Raw genomic sequence first — 17,552 nt, forward strand, 5'->3', positions numbered from 1 at the left:
CAGGTCCGGATCTTCTGCTGATGGGTACCCACTCCTTCCTTTACCACCTTCCTGAAGAAGCCGTGACCCGCTACGGACATGCTTTTAATGTCTTGAAAGATACTGTCCTCTCTTTCAGCAGGGCCAACACTATCATTCGTGCCCTTTCCTCAGCCAGGACACGTCAAAGCCATCGGCCATAACACAGAGGGTGGAGCCTGAGTGGCCCACGGGGCAACAGGCCCCTGCAGGGAGGGCCCGGCCCGGTGTGCCCGGTGACTCAGAGCTCCCGGTGTGCTGTGCTGTCGCCCACCGGCCGCTATCGGGACACGGCTAGCCCAGCGGGAGCCAAGGGAGAAAAGGGAAGCACCACCCAACTACTGTCGGCCAGCTCAGTGCGCGCGCGGGCGCACGCACACGCACACGCACACACACAGTTTTGAAGAAAGTATCACAACCAGTCAGGACCCAGGAGTAGTGTAAAAAGGCCATACAGACAACGTTTACCAAACCAACCAGCTCGTACGGCACGGCAACACGGCACTTGCTATGAAGTGTCACGGAAGCAGCCACGTGCTTTCCTGCGTGCCTCAGTGTGACTCCTCATCTGTCTGCCGCGCGCTACTAGAAACCAGTAGCTGTGACACCAAGAACATTAAGTGACACTGCAGACTCTGATGACTCACTAAGCTACTCTCTGGTTTCCTTCTAAATATCTGAGTCCAGTCTTAGAAAAATGTTTTTAGGATAAGGAACTTGCCCCAGGTGGTATTTCAAAGCAATGAGATGGTCCAGACAAGCCACCCCGGAGTGAGGATGCACAGGCCAAGCCCCACTGAGTTAGTGTTGTGCCTGGAACGAGCCAACCTGAAATGCTGCTCACTCCTCCCAAACTCTGCTGGTCTCAGTGCCGCTGCTCAGTTACTAAAGTGAGAAAAGACCGGGGACTTCAGGGAGCTATTCCAATGCAAACGGAACGGCTTCCTCTAGGCGGCCAGAACTTCTTTCCTTCAAACTTACACAGCAGTGCAGAGCACAGAGGCTGAAAGAACAGGAACACCTTGTCTGAAAAAAATGAATGAACCAGATCCTCAGCGGAAAAACGAGGAATCCTCTCTTACCTCCTTCTCCATAAAGTCAAACTCCGCCGCACAGGTGTACAATAAAGTATCAAAATCCTTGTAGCTGAAGAATTTTGATGTCAGTAAGTTGCCAATATGAGCCTAGTAAGGAATAAAGTGAGGCACCATTAGATCACACCACATATTATAATGATGCATTTTAATCTATTAAGTATCTAAAAACAGCCTGCACTACATTTCAGAGTTCACTGTCCCCACTCCGCGAGCTGCTGCGAGGTAAGAAGGCGTGGCGCCCTCCAACGTCACCACCGTCTCCTCTTCTGCTGACAAGTGACGGCCCAGCCACGCCTGGCTTCCCAGATCCGTCTGCAAACCAAGGTCGGTTATCCCCGGCTTCCCGCTCAGCGTGCGGAACCTGGTGCAGCACACGACACGTCTCCCGTGCTGGAGCCACCAGGACAGGCGTGCCTGGTGACACGCACGCCTCTGTCACTCAGAAACCACAGTGCGACAGTCAAAAAAAGGAAACAGTAATTCAGGTCCCTGAAAAGGGGAGTGAAGACTTTTGGGAAGAGGTAGAAGGGACAGCATGCACCTTCCGACCGACCTCTGACCTCTGTGCGGTCTTCACGTCACCCAGTGCTCTCCTACGTCTCCCTGTCCGCTCCCCACAAAAAGCCACGCGAGAATGGCAGATTATTTGCAATTAACAAACAAGATGCTTGCAACACTTTCCTTTCTCCTCATTTATTTATTTTTTAAACTGAATTTGTTGGGGTACAGGTTTCAGGTGCGTTACTCAACAAATCATCTGCACACTGCACTGTGCGCCATCACCCCGAGCAACGCCCCTTTCCCATCCCCCTTCCCACCTCCGCCTACCCCCCAGCCCTGTCCCCTCTGGCTATCACCACATCGTTGTCTGTATCTATGTGTTAAATATATATACACAATGCAAATGCTTTAAGACATACTTAAACCAAAGTATGCAGGAAGGTTGAAAATAGAAGAGAACAAGATCGAGCCAGAGAAAGCTAGGTCAGCAACGGCAGCGACTCGCGAAACTGAGGTCCAGCAGGGACCATGGAAGGAGACCCAGGATGGTGTTACACGCTGGTCAACGCGGCAAAGCAAGAGCGTATGGATCATGAACGTATTTACACCAAACAGTATAGATTTCATTTGTATTTAAAAAACCCAAGAAAAACTAGAAGAAATAGTTAAGTGGACAGTCTTAAATAGAAATGTTAACTATTATTTCCCTCTAAAATAGAAAAAAAATGTTAATATAAAATATGAATGCTATTATTTATTTTATTTAAAAATTAAACTTAATGAGGTGTCACTGGTCCATAAAAACACGCTTCACGTAAACATCTCTATAGCATTTGAACTGTTCATTGCATTGTGTGCCCATCGCCCAAAGTCAAATCATTTTCCATCACTGTGTTATTTGTCCTTCTTTACTCCCCTCCCCCTAACCCCCTTCCTCTGGTAACCACTTCACTTTGATCTATGTCCATGAGTCTCAGTTTTATATCCCACCTGTGTGTGAAATCATATAGTACTTAGCTTTTTCTTTTTTTTTTTTTTTTTCATTTTTCTGAAGCTGGAAACAGGGAGAGACAGTCAGACAGACTCCCGCATGCGCCCGACCGGGATCCACCCGGCACGCCCACCAGGGGTGGTGCTCTGCCCCCCAGGGGGCGATGCTCTGCCCATCCTGGGCGTCGCCATATTGCAACCAGAGCCATTCTAGCGCCTGAGGCAGAGGCCACAGAGCCATCCCCAGCGCCCGGGCCATCTTTGCTCCAATGGAGCCTCGGCTGCGGGAGGGGAAGAGAGAGACAGAGAGGAAAGCGCGGCGGAGGGGTGGAGAAGCAAATGGGCGCTTCTCCTATGTGCCCTGGCCGGGAATCGAACCCGGGTCCTCCGCACGCTAGGCCGACGCTCTACTGCTGAGCCAACCGGCCAGGGCAGTACTTAGCTTTTTCTGATTTACTCATCTCACTCAATATAATGTTCTCAGGGTCCATCCATGTTGTCGTAAATGGCAATATGTCATCATTTCTTATGGCTGAGTAGTATTAATAAGCTCACAAACATAGGAAACTTCATAAAGAGAGAATACACATTATTCTTGAGCAAAAGTAAAATTAAAAAAAAAATGTTCACGTTACACTGCAATAAATTTCAAAGTCATATTATACTAATTATATTTTTCTAATCATAAATGCAGTAAAATGTGAAAATGATAACTGGAAAGGGCTTTAAAAATCTTTTTGGCTAGAAAGCAACATAAAACTTAACCTTCAGGTTAAAAAGAAAATCATAAAATAGTTAACTTGTAAGAGACACAAAAACTGCTTACATGGAAATTTATAGTTTTAAATGCATTAATTGGAAAATAAGAGGGTGAAATGACACCTTCCCTTAAGCATCAGAAAAAGCTACAGAAATGCCCGAAGAACAAGCAGCAGGCGAGGAGGACCACAGGATCTGGGACAAAGGTAAACACAACAAAACCAAAGGGAACTAAAAACAGGTGGTGCTTTGAAAATATTAACATATAACATCGCCCTGGCTGGTTGGCTCAGCGGTAGAGCGTCGGCCTAGCGTGCGGAGGACCCGGGTTCGATTCCCGGCCAGGGCACACAGGAGAAGCACCCATTTGCTTCTCCATCCCTCTGCCGCGCTTTCCTCTCTGTCTCTCTCTTCCCCTCCCGCAGCCAAGGCTCCATTGGAGCAAAGATGGCCTGGGCGCTGGGGATGGCTCTGTGGCCTCTGCCCCAGGCGCTAGAGTGGCTCTGGTCGCAACATGGCGACACCCAGGATGGGCAGAGCATCGCCCCCTGGTGGGCAGAGCATCGCCCCCTGGTGGGCGTGCCGGGTGGATCCCGGTCGGGCGCATGCGGGAGTCTGTCTGACTGTCTCTCCCTGTTTCCAGCTTCAGAAAAATGGAAAAGAAAAAAAAAAAACAACAACAACAACAACAAAAAAGAAAACATATAACATCAACTGCAAATCCACATAGGGGAATTTAAATAAAAAACTTAAAGACATTTCATATATACGCAAGAATTTTAACCCGAATCAATACCTGAGCTGGTCTGTCTGTCCCAGTAAGGCGACAGACTCCATACACGAAGGACTTGGGCTCACTCACTGTTCTCCGTGGTCACTGTCCACGTACTGGTGACTCGGTCATCGTTCCTCTCAGCCTCCCACTGACTCCAGAGCTTCCCTGACACCCCATGCAGCCCTGTGGCAGGCAGCACTTAGGGTCTACACTGTATCCTAGCTTCCAGGACTCGACCCGACCTCCCAGCAAACCGTGTCGTGCAGCCCTGTGGCAGGCAGCACTTAGGGTCTACACTGCATCCTAGCTTCCAGGACTCGACCCGACCTCCCAGCAAACCGTGTCGTGCAGCCCTGTGGCAGGCAGCACTTAGGGTCTACACTGCATCCTAGCTTCCAGGACTCGACCCGACCTCCCAGCAAACCGTGTCGTGCAGCCCTGTGGCAGGCAGCACTTAGGGTCTACACTGCATCCTAGCTTCCAGGACTCGACCCGACCTCCCAGCAGACCGTGTCTGACCAGGGCGCTGTCTCTAAATGCACGGGAGTGCCAGCACACAGCAGGTGTGTACTGAATGAATGGAGGAACCTGGAGAGCACTGCGCTAAGTGAAATAAGTCAGTCAGAGAAAGACAAGTGCTATCTGAATTCACTTCTACATGGAATCTAATGAACAAGATACACTAACAGAATAGAAACAGATTCATAGATATAAAAAACAGACTGACAGCTGTCAGAGGGGTGGGGGTTGGGAGTGCTGGGTGAAAAAGGGGAAGGGATTAAGCAAAGAAAAAAAATAGAACTTACAGTCACAGACCACAGTGTGGGGACTGAGGAGGGAAAGGTGGGGGAGGCGGGAGAGGGTGGAGGGAGACAGATGGTGATGGAGGGAGAGGCGAGGAGCAGTGAACACACAACACAATAGACAGACGAGGTGTTGTAGAACTGTACACCTGAATCCTACATAATTCTATTGACCAATGTCACCACAATAAATTCAATAAAAAATTTAAAAAAAAAGAAATGAATGAACATATTTTAGACCATAGTTTTATACATTTAAAAGTCTTTCCAGAATCTAGACCAGCCTTTAATAGCCGAGTTGTTTTCAATCCTTTTCCAGCCCCAAATCCCCTTGTTCATATGAAAACCTGTATAAATGTCCAATGTGTAGGAAATTAAAGCTAAACCGCCTAGTGGAAAGGGGGGAGGAGGGAGATTGGGAGGTGATGTCCCCCCAAGAGTCTGGAGAGGCCCCAGGACTTCCCAAGACCCAGCCCCAAATCCTCAGCTTTCATCTGTTACAGGACAAAGAAAGCCAATTAAAGTAAATCACAGGAGAAAGAATATGTGGTTCACTTACTCTCTCTCTGTTGGTTCTTGTGTTAATTTCTTTTTTTTTTTTTTTTTTTTTTTTTTTTTTTCATTTTTCTGAAGCTGGAAACAGGGAGAGACAGTCAGACAGACTCCCGCATGCGCCCGACCGGGATCCACCCGGCACGCCCACCAGGGGGCGACGCTCTGCCCACCAGGGGGCGATGCTCTGCCCATCCTGGGCGTCGCCATGTTGCGACCCTCCTGGGTGTCGCCATATTGCGACCAGAGCCACTCTAGCGCCTGGGGCAGAGGCCACAGAGCCATCCCCAGCGCCCGGGCCATCTTTTGCTCCAATGGAGCCTTGGCTGCGGGAGGGGAAGAGAGAGACAGAGAGGAAGGCGCGGCGGAGGGGTGGAGAAGCAAATGGGCGCTTCTCCTATGTGCCCTGGCCGGGAATCGAACCCGGGTCCTCCGCACGCTAGGCCGACGCTCTACCGCTGAGCCAACCGGCCAGGGCTGTGTTAATTTCTTTTTAAAATTAGTTAAGATGTTAACTAAACAGCAAAGTAAAAAACGCAGAGAAAATTACGGTAGAAAGAACCCTTAATGTTATAAAGGAGAATTCTCATTTTATTTTCTCTCTTACCCAAATACCAAACAAAACAGAACAAAGAACAAAACGCTCTCTTAATAAAACTTGGATAAATTACAAATAAAGGCTTATAAATAAAACTTTCACAAGCACTGACAAGAAAACTGAGGGAGAAAAGAAAAAGACTATAATATGATCCACAGTTTACAAGGCTCTTGGAGACAGCGACTTTACCTGTGACAAAGGGGATTATAAAGAAACCAGTGAAAAAGAACGGTATAGGCCTTAAAGAATATAAGCTGAAGTCTCTAAGGCTTTCTTGCTTTTAAATTTTAAAATCTTTGTGATATTGGCTCTGGCTGGTTGGCACAGTGATAAAGCATCGCCCAGTGTGTGGATGTCCTGGATTTAATTCCTGGTCACGGCACATAGGAGAAGTGACCATCTGCTTCTCCACCCTTCCCCCTTCTCCTTCTCTCTCTCTCTCTCTCTCTCTCTCTCTCTCTCTCTCACTTCCCCTCCCACAGCCATGGCTCGATTGGTTGAAACACCACAGCCCGGGTGCTAAAGTTGGCTGTGTGGAGCCTTTGCCTCAGGTGCTAAAAATAGCTCAGTTGTGAGCATGGCCCTAGATGGACAGAGCATCAGCCCCAGACGGGGGTCTTCGGGTGGATCCCAGTCGGGACACATGCGGGAAACTGTCCCTGTATCTCCCCTTTACTCTCACGTAAAAAAAAAAAAAATCTTTGTGATTATAGAAAGATCAATAAAATAACTATCAAGAAATTAATTTTGGAGAATACGGACTATATACATAGTCACATTTACCTTTTATTATAATAAATAGACAAAATAACAGATCTTCATCTTAGAATTTGGCTTAAATAGTGGTATTTTAATAACTCAAATAATTTGTTTTTACCCTATTTTATTTTTTTCAAGTCTTTCAAGTTTAAGCAAAAAATGCACTTACATCATCTGCAATGCCAAAGATTTTAGACGTCAAATACTTGAGTATGACAGTTCCAAATAACCAAAAGCATCCTTGGATAACCTACAAAAGAAAATATGACAAAACAAAAATAAATTGATGCTTCATATAGCCACTTCAGAGACATAGCTAGGGGAAAAAATGGTTTGATCACATGTTAAATAACTATCTCCACATCCAGAGACACTGCTAAAAAAAATTCATCTTTAATTAAAATAACATTACTACAAAATCAAGAAGCTATCACTAAAAATAAAAATGTAAACATATGATCTTATTATAAAAATTAATATACTTTATAGACGATTTATTATACAGCAATTGCAGGTAAAGTCCCCTTCTACTAACAGTTTCTTACACAAGTACTACTCCTTAGAAAAAAAACATGGATAATAAATAAAACTTGAATTCTTTAACTACCAATCAAATGTTAATCTTAATTTGCATCATGAAAAGGGCAGTCTGGTACATTAACATTGAGCTCTAACACATTATAAAACTGTCAGATCCCCTGTGTTGCACAGATCATTTCCTTAAAAGTAAAACATAAAACCAATGACATATTTTGGAGAAGAAAAATGTATGCATTCAAATAGATTGATTCTTACCCATAAACTAAGTTCAGATACATTTATTTTCAGGAAATGTGGTTTCATCGCCAGTACAGCCTGCGTGGAGAAAACAGCATAGCATACCGTTAATCCTTATAAATTCAAGTGCCAGGAAGTACTTCTGAATTATAAGACTCTCAAGAATCTAAAATGTAGCACACTGTCGGTGTTAAATATAGGTCACCACAAGCTCACTGACTTCAAGAACCAGCCCTATTTTAACCAAAGGTCAGTTAGTGACTTCGTGAAGTTGAAAATAGAATCACCAAATAATAATTTTTATGAGTGATTTTCAATCTCTGACTTACCTAAGAATCAAAAAATATAAATTCAGAATTTAAGACAGATGTCCTATAATCATATATGGTTTTTCTTATGCTAAATATTAACTCAGGAAACTATAAATCAGTTTTTAACAGAACAACTAAATACTTCTCTATCAAATCTTATTTTCAAATATATAATAGACTCCAGAAATGTAATACACATAGTGATCTAAATCTACTTCAAACAAAAATATGGTTAAGAGATCAAAACATAAGAATATAAACCCAAATTAAATCTTTTCAGAAGTTTCTGAATATGTATGAACAGAAAAATATGAAAAATATTACTTGTAAAATGGGACAAAGAAATAAGAGGTTCCAAATTTGCTAATGGTTTCTAGAAATCAAGAAAGACAAAATGATCTGAGTAACTTAGATGATTTGACACCAAACACTGTTCAATGAAGACAGTACAATCTGCTTCTGTCCTCCAGATACCGACCTATACCAAAGAGAGGAAAGATTTCTTTCTTCTTAGAGTGGCAAGACACTGTAATGGTAAAACCCACTGATGAAAAAGGCATAGCCCACCTCTGGAAGTCCATAAATTCAGGACAATTTATTCTACCAAAGTAGCAAAGGCGTCAGGAGGCCTTTTACTGTTTGTTCTCATTCGGTAGAACGGTCTCCTGATAACCCGAACCTGAGTGATTTAGCAAACTGTAACTGAGTCACCAGGTGACTCAAACTATCTGACTATCTCATACAACTAAACACGGGAAAGCGTGAACACCAAGGCCTCAGGGCTCTGATCCGAGGAACAAGGAGGTGAGAGGCCACAGGGGGAAAGTGGTCAGAATGGAGCAGGAATCACGTAAAAACTGAAAAGAGGAGAGGACAAAAAGAAAGAGAAGAAAGCACAGACACTTTTCTAAAAACTAACCCTGGGACCAAGTCTAAGGAGACAGAAAAGATGAGGAAGGAGAAAGAAAAGGCCAATCAGACAACCAGGCAGGTGTTCTGCTCCGCTCTCCAACATTAACCCTCGCCGTTCCTCCCTGGTCTGTGAGGGAGGGCTTCCATCCTCTCCACCACCCACACTCAGTCACACACTGAGATGCTGCTCACAGAAAACCCCCCACGCACCCCAGGCCCGCGACACCGATACACCACTCAGTTCCAAAAGAGCCATGTATGCACTTAAAAGAACACTTACCCAAATAATCACCAAAGAGGAAGCATAATAAGAAGTTAACAACATTGAGTTTCCAAACATCAAAACAAAACAAAGTGCAAGAGAAATCTGGAAAAATCCAAGAAAAATACAATTAATGCACAGCAAACAAAAAAAATTTTTGATTATTATTCTGGAAATTGCATATGTTCATGATAAACACAATTCAAACTGTTCAAAGGGAGCATACAATGAAAACCGCCCGTGTCCTATCTATCCCACGCTGCAAAGCCGGAAGGATCACCACTGTCGACGGTTTACTGGGTATCCTTCCAGACATGCACGTGTATATTTTTTAAAACCACAAATGGAAACTTAACCCATAGCTATGCTAGTGTTTGTTTTTACTCATTGCTTCAGAGAGCTTTGATATCAGCCCAAACCAATCTCATTCATTCTGTTGAATAAACGAAGAGTATTCCACTCCAGACTGCAACCTAATTTAATTAAACAGCACTCCTCTGACCAGTGCTGAACACCTACGTGCTTTCCCAGTGTTGTTATTTTGTTTTTCCTATTATAAATCCTATGATCAATATCCTTCTGTGAATATCTTACATACATGTCATTTAAGAGATAAAGTACTAGAAGTGAAATTGATGGACTAACGGTACACACATTTAAAAAATCTGAAAAAAATATTGACAAATCGCCATGCAAAATATTGTGCCAATTTATTCTGCCATCAATAAGGCACGGGGCTCCTGTTGCTACACATTCCTGCCAACACTGTGTATTATCCTTGTAAATATTTGCCAATCTGATACCAAAAAGTGTTCTCATTTCACTTTTTTATTCTTTTAATTATGAATAAGACACACAGCTTCTTTTCTTCTATTTGCTGTTTATGTTGTTGTTAAGGTGTCGTGTGTGTGTGTGTGTGTGTGTGAACTATCTATTCCTACTGCCCATTTTTCTACTAGGTTTAAGTTACTTTCCCTAAAAGCTCTCTTTAGAGAACGTAGCTCCTTAGCATGCAAACACTAAATAGTTCCTACACATGGATATTGAAAAGATAGTATATATGTGTGTCTGTGTGTGAATAGGTATATATATATGAATATTACTCAGCCATTAAAAAGAAGGCAATCCTAAAGAACTTTATGCTGAGTGAAAAAATCCATTCAGGAGAAGACAAATACGGCATGGTTTCACATATATGAGGTGCCCAGAGTACTTAAAATCAGAGACACAGAAAGGGAATGGGGGTTCCCAAGGGCTGGGGGAGGAAGAGGAAGAGGAAGAGGGACGGAGTTTCAGTTTCAGAGGAGTTCTGCAGATGGTGGTGGAGGCTGCTTACTACCCCTGAGTCTGGGTGCACTTAATGCCACTGCTGTGTGGACTTAAAAAGATTAAGATAGTAAATTTTATACTATTTTGTTTACTATGAAAAAAATGGGGAAAATCCTTTTCGGGGACAATTCTATATATATTTTTTACTTTATGTAACTATAGGAATTTGTAAAGTAATAATGGAAAGAGACTTTCCATAGTTAGCAAGTCACACCATAAAGCATAAACCACCCGCGCAGGCTCCACTATAAAGTAAACCTGTGTGATGTTATCACTATATGTACCTTTATATCACTAATGTACTTTTATAACTATGAGTCAAAGTCATCCACGATTGCCTAGGTGATTGTGTGATTGATGAAACTAAAATGCACTGAGATTTTACTGCAATGTTAAAAAAAAAACTGTATTAAACAATTTGGAGAAAAAATAAGCCAAGTGTAAAAAAGAATAATTACTATCTAATCCAATTCTTGAACAGGTATTTAAAAATCCTAACAAAATAACAGCAAAGTAAATCCAGCAATGTATAAAAGTTGAATTTAGGAGAAAATCAAGGTTTCTTAATATAGAACAGCAATTAATATAATTCATCACTGTAATATATTGAGAGAAAAATATACAGGATTATCTAAAAAGATACAGAAAAGCATTTGATGAAGTTTAGCCTTTATCAATTTCTTTTAAAAAGTACTCAAAGCACAACAAAGACAAGTTAAAGGACAAAGACGCCAGCTTGAAGTTGGCCCAATAAGGAACGACTCACGCCTCAAAATAAATAATGAAATTAGTGGATTATACTGCAGTGAATAAAACAGATGCCATTTCTCTTAGACATGAGAGAAAAACTGGTAAAAGATATGAATAGGAATGTCATAAAAAAGGAAACACAGGGTCCATAAACATATCAAAAGATGTTCAGCTTTATTGAGAGTAAAAGAAAATACAAATTAATGCCATAAAATACCATTTTTACTTATCAGATTGACAAAATATAAAAGGATATAGAAAAACATGAACTATTCTACATTATTGTTTGAAGTAGTCTAATCACTTTTGAAAAATAATGCAGCATTAAATTATGAAGTTGAAAATGTATATAGCCTGACCAGGCAGTGGCGCAGTGGATAGAGCATTGGACTCGGATGCCGAGGACCCAGGTTCAAGACCCCAAGGTCGCCAGCTTGAGTGCGGGTTCATCTGGTTTGAGCAAAAAGCTCACCAGCTTGGACCCAAGGTTACTGGCTCAAGCAAGGGGTTACTTGGTCTGCTGAAGGCCCGTGGTCAAGGCACATATAAGAAAGCAATCAATGAACAACTAAGGTGTTGCAATGAGAAACTAATGATTGATGCTTCTCATCTCTCTGTTCCTGTCTGTCCCTGTCTATCCCTCTCTCTGACTTTCTCTCTGTCTCTGTAAAAAAAAAGAAAGAAAATGTATATAATTTTCTACCCAGAAATTCTATATACAACTGTGTGTAAGCACCCTAGAGAAACTCAACATATACACCCTGGCAAGTATGTGTAAAAATGTACAGCACTGTTCATAAAAGAAAAGATGGGAAATACCTAAGTGTCTTTCAATAAGAAAATGGATAAATAAATTGTGCTTTATTTATATAACAGAAATTATAAAGCAAAGAAAGTGTTTAAACTCCAGTAATTTATAAATCTCGGAAATCCAAGTAAAAATGTCTCATAAAAGCATACCATTTTTACAAACCTTACAAACAATACTATTTAGTAATTAAAATAAGGGTGAGGCAAAAGTAGGTTTACAGTTGTAAATGCACAAAACAGTTTATTCTTGTATTATTCTTTATTACTGCATTATCTTCCACACGAACAACTGTAAACCTCTGCCCCACACTGTGGACTATTCAGGAATGCGTACAAAGTCAGGAAGAATTTAACAAGTCAGGACAGTGGTTATATCTCGGGAACAGAGGAGGATGTGTTCAGGGCACGCAGGGCTTCGAACTAACAATGGCTCTAGTCTTTAATTAGAGGGCAAACTCATGGCTGTTCATTTCATAATTTTGATAACTTCCCTCGACATTATACACGTTCTGGTACAAGTATTAATCATTACAGAATTAAAAATAACAGCATATTATAAAAACATTAGAATTGTAAGGACTAATGACAAAAAAAAGGCAAGTGGTTTTAAAGAATAAACGCTCGTCAGAACCACCCATCCAGGCTAATGACACTTGCTCTAGTGGTTTCGCCAGCGCAGAATATTCCTCTCCATGACGCCTCCTTCAGTCACTCCCCGCCCCCTCCTCCCCAGTCTCTGCCGCTCCTGATTCAGTCTCCCGCCCACGCCGGCACTGCCGACCCCCTCGGGTACCATGACTGGTGCTTTCCTTTTCTCCTCAGTCCTATCACCTTCTGACACTCTGTACAATTTACCCTTTTCCTACACCTGTGATCTACCCCGTCTTCTCTCCTGCCTCCACGCTGTCGGAGTGAGACCAGCAGGTGTGCTGGGACCCCTGTGGCTCTGTTCCCGGGTGCGCCCCATGTGCCTGGGCAGTCGGTGCTCAGTACACGAACGTTCCCCGTCATTGCAACAGAAGGCCGCTGGGTAACGCATCACCCACTCTTCTCTCTCATGAAGGGACTCTTTCACAGGTGGGTCAGGCACTACCTCAAATCAGATGATATGACCCAAACTAAAACTCCTAGGTAGCCTTTTTAACACGAAGTCTGTTGATTATATCACAGTTTTTGAATGATGCTTGTTTTAGTTATAAAATCATGTTATAACCAGTTCAAACACAAACAAATCAAATACTAATCAGGAGTTTGTTTTATGATCAAACTTAAAGGGGAAAAAAATTTTAAAAATCATTACCATGTGTATATAAATGATCTTCCGTAATTTGCATATATCAATGTATCCCACAACATATACTGTGAATAATGATGCAATCTGAAATTGAAAAAGAAGTTAGAAATAAAAATTATACATAATAGTTATAAGAATGAAAAAAGGTTATTTTTATTGTTTCAAATAGATTTATATTTATTTTGAAAGTGAATTCCTTAGTTTCCCTCTTACCTAATAATTTATTATGAATATGGTCAATATATTAATATAGCAAACACTGGTTGATTTTTCCTTTCCATATGCAGCTCTCTCAATGAACCATTCAAATTATCTACTTGGTGGATTATCCAAAAAAAATACTCATTTTAATCTCAGGGTGACTCTATGTCAGCATGTATAATTACAAAGTGCCTTGCCTAATCAAAAAGCAATGAAAATTTAATTATGACATACAACAGTTAGTGCACAATCGGAGAGGTACATTAAACTCAAAAATGAGGAGGTATGCCTGTGTGCATAAACACATTAAGCTGTGCTTGTCAGTCACTCTTTACAAGAATCTCCGCGTTCTCTTTCATTTATACACACATTCAAGTGTTACTAAATTGATCAAATTTCAAATTAGCTAGTACCTTCACTACAAAGCTATTTTGAACTTTCTTTATAGTTTTGAAGAAAACTGTATACGCATTAACCAAGAATTTGAAGAGTCCCGGGTTATTTCAGTGAACTGATTAAATCGGAAACGCACACCTCAGGTAAAGCGTAGAGGCATCATGTCAAATGACACCCCCTGCCCTCTCCACGGAGAAGGGCATTCAAAGTGAATTTCGTGCTCCTCCTACTATGCAAACAGGGTAAACACACCTGCAAACAGCTAAATATTCAAACATTCATCAAATGTTTTATCTCCAAACAATCCGCAGCAAATTTCCCATTAGCTAGAACACCATGCTTCCCTTCACCCTGATGTCTCCCCCAGGACCACTGCAGTACCTGATCACCCACAGGAACAGTGGACAGAGACCCACAGCAGCCTGCTAGCGCCTCCCCAACTCAGGAAGCCCCCAGACCCCCACCCCGAAAAGCAGCCTCTCTCCTAACAGGAAGCAATGGGAACTCGCCCCCCGGGGTCCAAGCAGCACACAGCCACTGGCAGGGCAGAACCTTAAGGAGTGACTCTCAGGGACATTCTGAACCAGAATCATTTAGAAATGTCATCACATGAAAAAAGACAAAGGAGTGTAAGAGATAAGGTAAAAAAAAAAAAAGGTACAAATAGAGCCTCGTTTTTAAAAACCACCGGTGAAAGCAGCTCAACGTGCTGACATCTTGCGGAAGTACCAGGCCCCGCAACCACAGCCCAGCGAGGCCGGCTCTCAATTCCTCCATCTCACAGATGAGGAAACTGAAACCAGAAGCTGAGAAGCCAGTGGACAGTTAGGACTCAAGTCCAGTCTGACTTCTCAGGACTCAAGTCCAGTCTCACTTCTTTTCTCTAGCAACAAATTTCAAAGAACATTAAAAAGCAACTCTTAGATTGCATTATACGGATATAAATATGGCAGCACAATAAGAAAGTGGGGACGGGGGGGGGGCAAGGAGAAATAAGCCCTGCGTTTACCCCCCTCTCTACACCGAGCTTCACCTTGTCTTACAGACCTCCGTGTGAACAGAAAGGGAGACGGGGACATGGAAAGACGACACAGAAATCACAGGACACACCAGCAGGCGGTCACATAAAGTGTGAGCTGCCCAACTATTTGTCCTGGGTCACCTGCTGTAAGACCTTACAGCATTATTCATGCAGGAAATACACCTACTTAAGAGAAAACCTGAAGTTACAGCCCTCTCCTCCTTAAAGCACACTAACAAGTACTGAGTAATGAAAAGAAGCATTCTCACAAAGGTGGTTTAATAAATGTGTTCTATTAGTATGCAAATAAAAAGCATTAACTGAAAAGCATTTAGGACTCAGACTCATATAACATCTCCGTTCTGTCATTCTGTACCAACGAGCTCGCGTGACAGGCTGAGCGGAGCGGGGAACCAGCGCCCACCTGCGTGAGGAGCACGAACTGGGCGAACTGCCAGGGCAGCACGAAGAGCACGTTGGAGGCGCAGAGCGCGGCCAGGCTGCCCGGGTAGAGTCTGGTGGCCCTGGGGAAGAGAAACGCGCGTCAGCAAGCCCACCCACACGTCCCGGCTCGGCTCCAAACCCGCATGTCTCACCGCGACCGTCTGTCACACACACGGGGCAGAGTGAACCCCGGGTTAGAAACGACACCTCCGGACACTCTGTCACAGTTTCCATATGAAGTTAGTGCCCATTAGCACTACAGACACAGACAAAGGGCGGCCGGTCGGCACAGCCACTGAATTCTATTTTGGTACATTCAGGATCAAACACACTCAGCGGTCCGCCCAGCAGATTCTCTGGGAGAGACAGCAGTGTCTCTGACAGACACAGGATTCTGCAGACACGCCCTGTGGGGACACAGGCCCAGCACCCCAAGGAGCATCGGGGAGGATGAGGGAGACAAGCAGGTCCTGCTTGGGCAGGACACAGAGAAGGGAAGAGCACACAATGGCAGGGTCACTCTGGAGCCACCAGAGGCCTCACTTTGGTCCTACTTGTGAGTTAGGGGATTTTTAGGAGGGCGAGGTGATTTTTACCTTTCCTGTTAGTTTTAGATTTAGGACTACCTACTACATCAGCGAGCCAATGCAAAGCCTCCAGCACGCCTAACATCTCCACAAGGTGAAGTGCTCGCATAAAGTCCTGCGGTTGTAAGGCGTGCCCCGTGGACAAAGTAAGAAACCCTTAGGACAGGGGTCCCCAAACTTTTTAGGCAGGGGGCCAGTTCACTGTCCCTCAGACCATTGAAGGGCCGGAGTATAAAAAAAAAAACTATGAAACTATGAACAAATCCCTATGCACACTGCACATGTTATTTTAAAGTAAAAAAACAAAAAACAAAATGGGAACAAATACAATATTTAAAATAAAGAACAAGTAAATTTAAATCATCAAACTGACCAGTATTTCAATGGGAACTATGCTCTTTTCACTGACCACCAAGGAAAGAGGTGCCCCTTCAGGAAGTGCAGCGGGGGCTGGATAAATGGCCTCAGGGGGCCGCATGTGGCCCACAGGCCGTAGTTTGGGGACCCCTGCCTTAGGATAAAGAGATGCACTGAGCATCTCCCCTTATTTCCCTAAGGATCCCCTCTCCTTCGGAACCACTGCCAGGGGGCCGCCGGAGTTACCTGAGAATGTGCGTCACGAGGAGCATCTGCAGCACCAGGAACGGGTAGGAGAAGCTCTCGCGGAGAGGCGGCGTCCACATCACACGGGTACACTGCGAAAAGGCCACGTGGAGGGGGTGTTGGCCAAGGTTGTTAAAGCACGCACACCACGTGAAAGCTGCTCCTCACAGTACAGAGAGAAGTTCTTCTCCCACATAATCTCAATGGTGTGTTGTCAAACAAGCTACTGAATTCCCACCCAGAGTAAGGCTGAGTGAGCAACATGACGAAGAGGGCGGCACATGCAGCACAGATCGTGTGAAATATTAACATCGTGATATTACAACACTTCCACGGCAGCCCGGAAGGGAAGCGGGGAAGGACCCGCTGGAAGGCGCTCTGCCAAGCCTGAATGATCTCGTCTGAACTGGTTGTGTTCATTAACTACAGTTTGTCTTCTTCCAGGTGAGTTTCAGCAGAACAACCTACAACTGAAATTTCAAAGCTCTCTGTCATACTCAGTGCTAGCATTTTTACCCACAATGCTCCTAAAAAGGTGTCCTCCATTTTTGTTCTTACTTCTTCTTTGCCCAAGCTTCCCTGGGCTGCAAAATATTTAACAGTGGCAGAATCAGAAAAAATAACAAAAGTTCTAAAGCAGTCAAGTTTCATCCTTTCTGAAGAGCTTACTTTAGACTTAATGACATAACATACTCTGCCAGTTTTCAAACGCAATCATTTTTCTGTGTATATATAAATGTATTAATAAGTCCATCATTTAATTTTTTAAGAACTGCATTGGATTAATTACAAACAATCTGGTATTACTGCTACTAAGCTAGTCACACTAGAAGAAATCATTACATCTTTCTCGAGTCAAGCGGGGCTCCTTTAAAGACTAGCATTACAATCAAGAGGCAAATTCTAGTCAATAGAATTAAACTCACAGATAATCTGAAAGTAGTTAACAGATAAGGACCTAAAATAACTATAATAATTAAGATTAAAATGTTATAGAAAAAGA

General features: G+C 43.2%; 1 protein-coding gene across 1 annotated transcript in view; it reads right to left on the minus strand.

The window, feature by feature from the left end:
• The window catches only part of DPY19L1 (dpy-19 like C-mannosyltransferase 1), a 73,411-nt gene that overhangs the window by 19,054 nt on the left and 36,805 nt on the right, over positions 1-17,552 (minus strand). Inside the window, exons 8-14 of the mRNA XM_066238717.1 lie at positions 16,550-16,641; positions 15,340-15,439; positions 13,304-13,381; positions 9,133-9,219; positions 7,648-7,707; positions 7,022-7,102; positions 1,101-1,202 (exon numbers count right to left, since the gene is read on the minus strand). Of these exons, the coding sequence (XP_066094814.1) occupies positions 1,101-1,202; positions 7,022-7,102; positions 7,648-7,707; positions 9,133-9,219; positions 13,304-13,381; positions 15,340-15,439; positions 16,550-16,641 (600 nt within the window). The remainder of the gene's footprint in view (positions 1-1,100; positions 1,203-7,021; positions 7,103-7,647; positions 7,708-9,132; positions 9,220-13,303; positions 13,382-15,339; positions 15,440-16,549; positions 16,642-17,552) is intronic.

The sequence above is a fragment of the Saccopteryx bilineata genome, chromosome 7, assembly GCF_036850765.1.
Source record: "Saccopteryx bilineata isolate mSacBil1 chromosome 7, mSacBil1_pri_phased_curated, whole genome shotgun sequence".
Taxonomy (NCBI): domain Eukaryota; kingdom Metazoa; phylum Chordata; class Mammalia; order Chiroptera; family Emballonuridae; genus Saccopteryx; species Saccopteryx bilineata.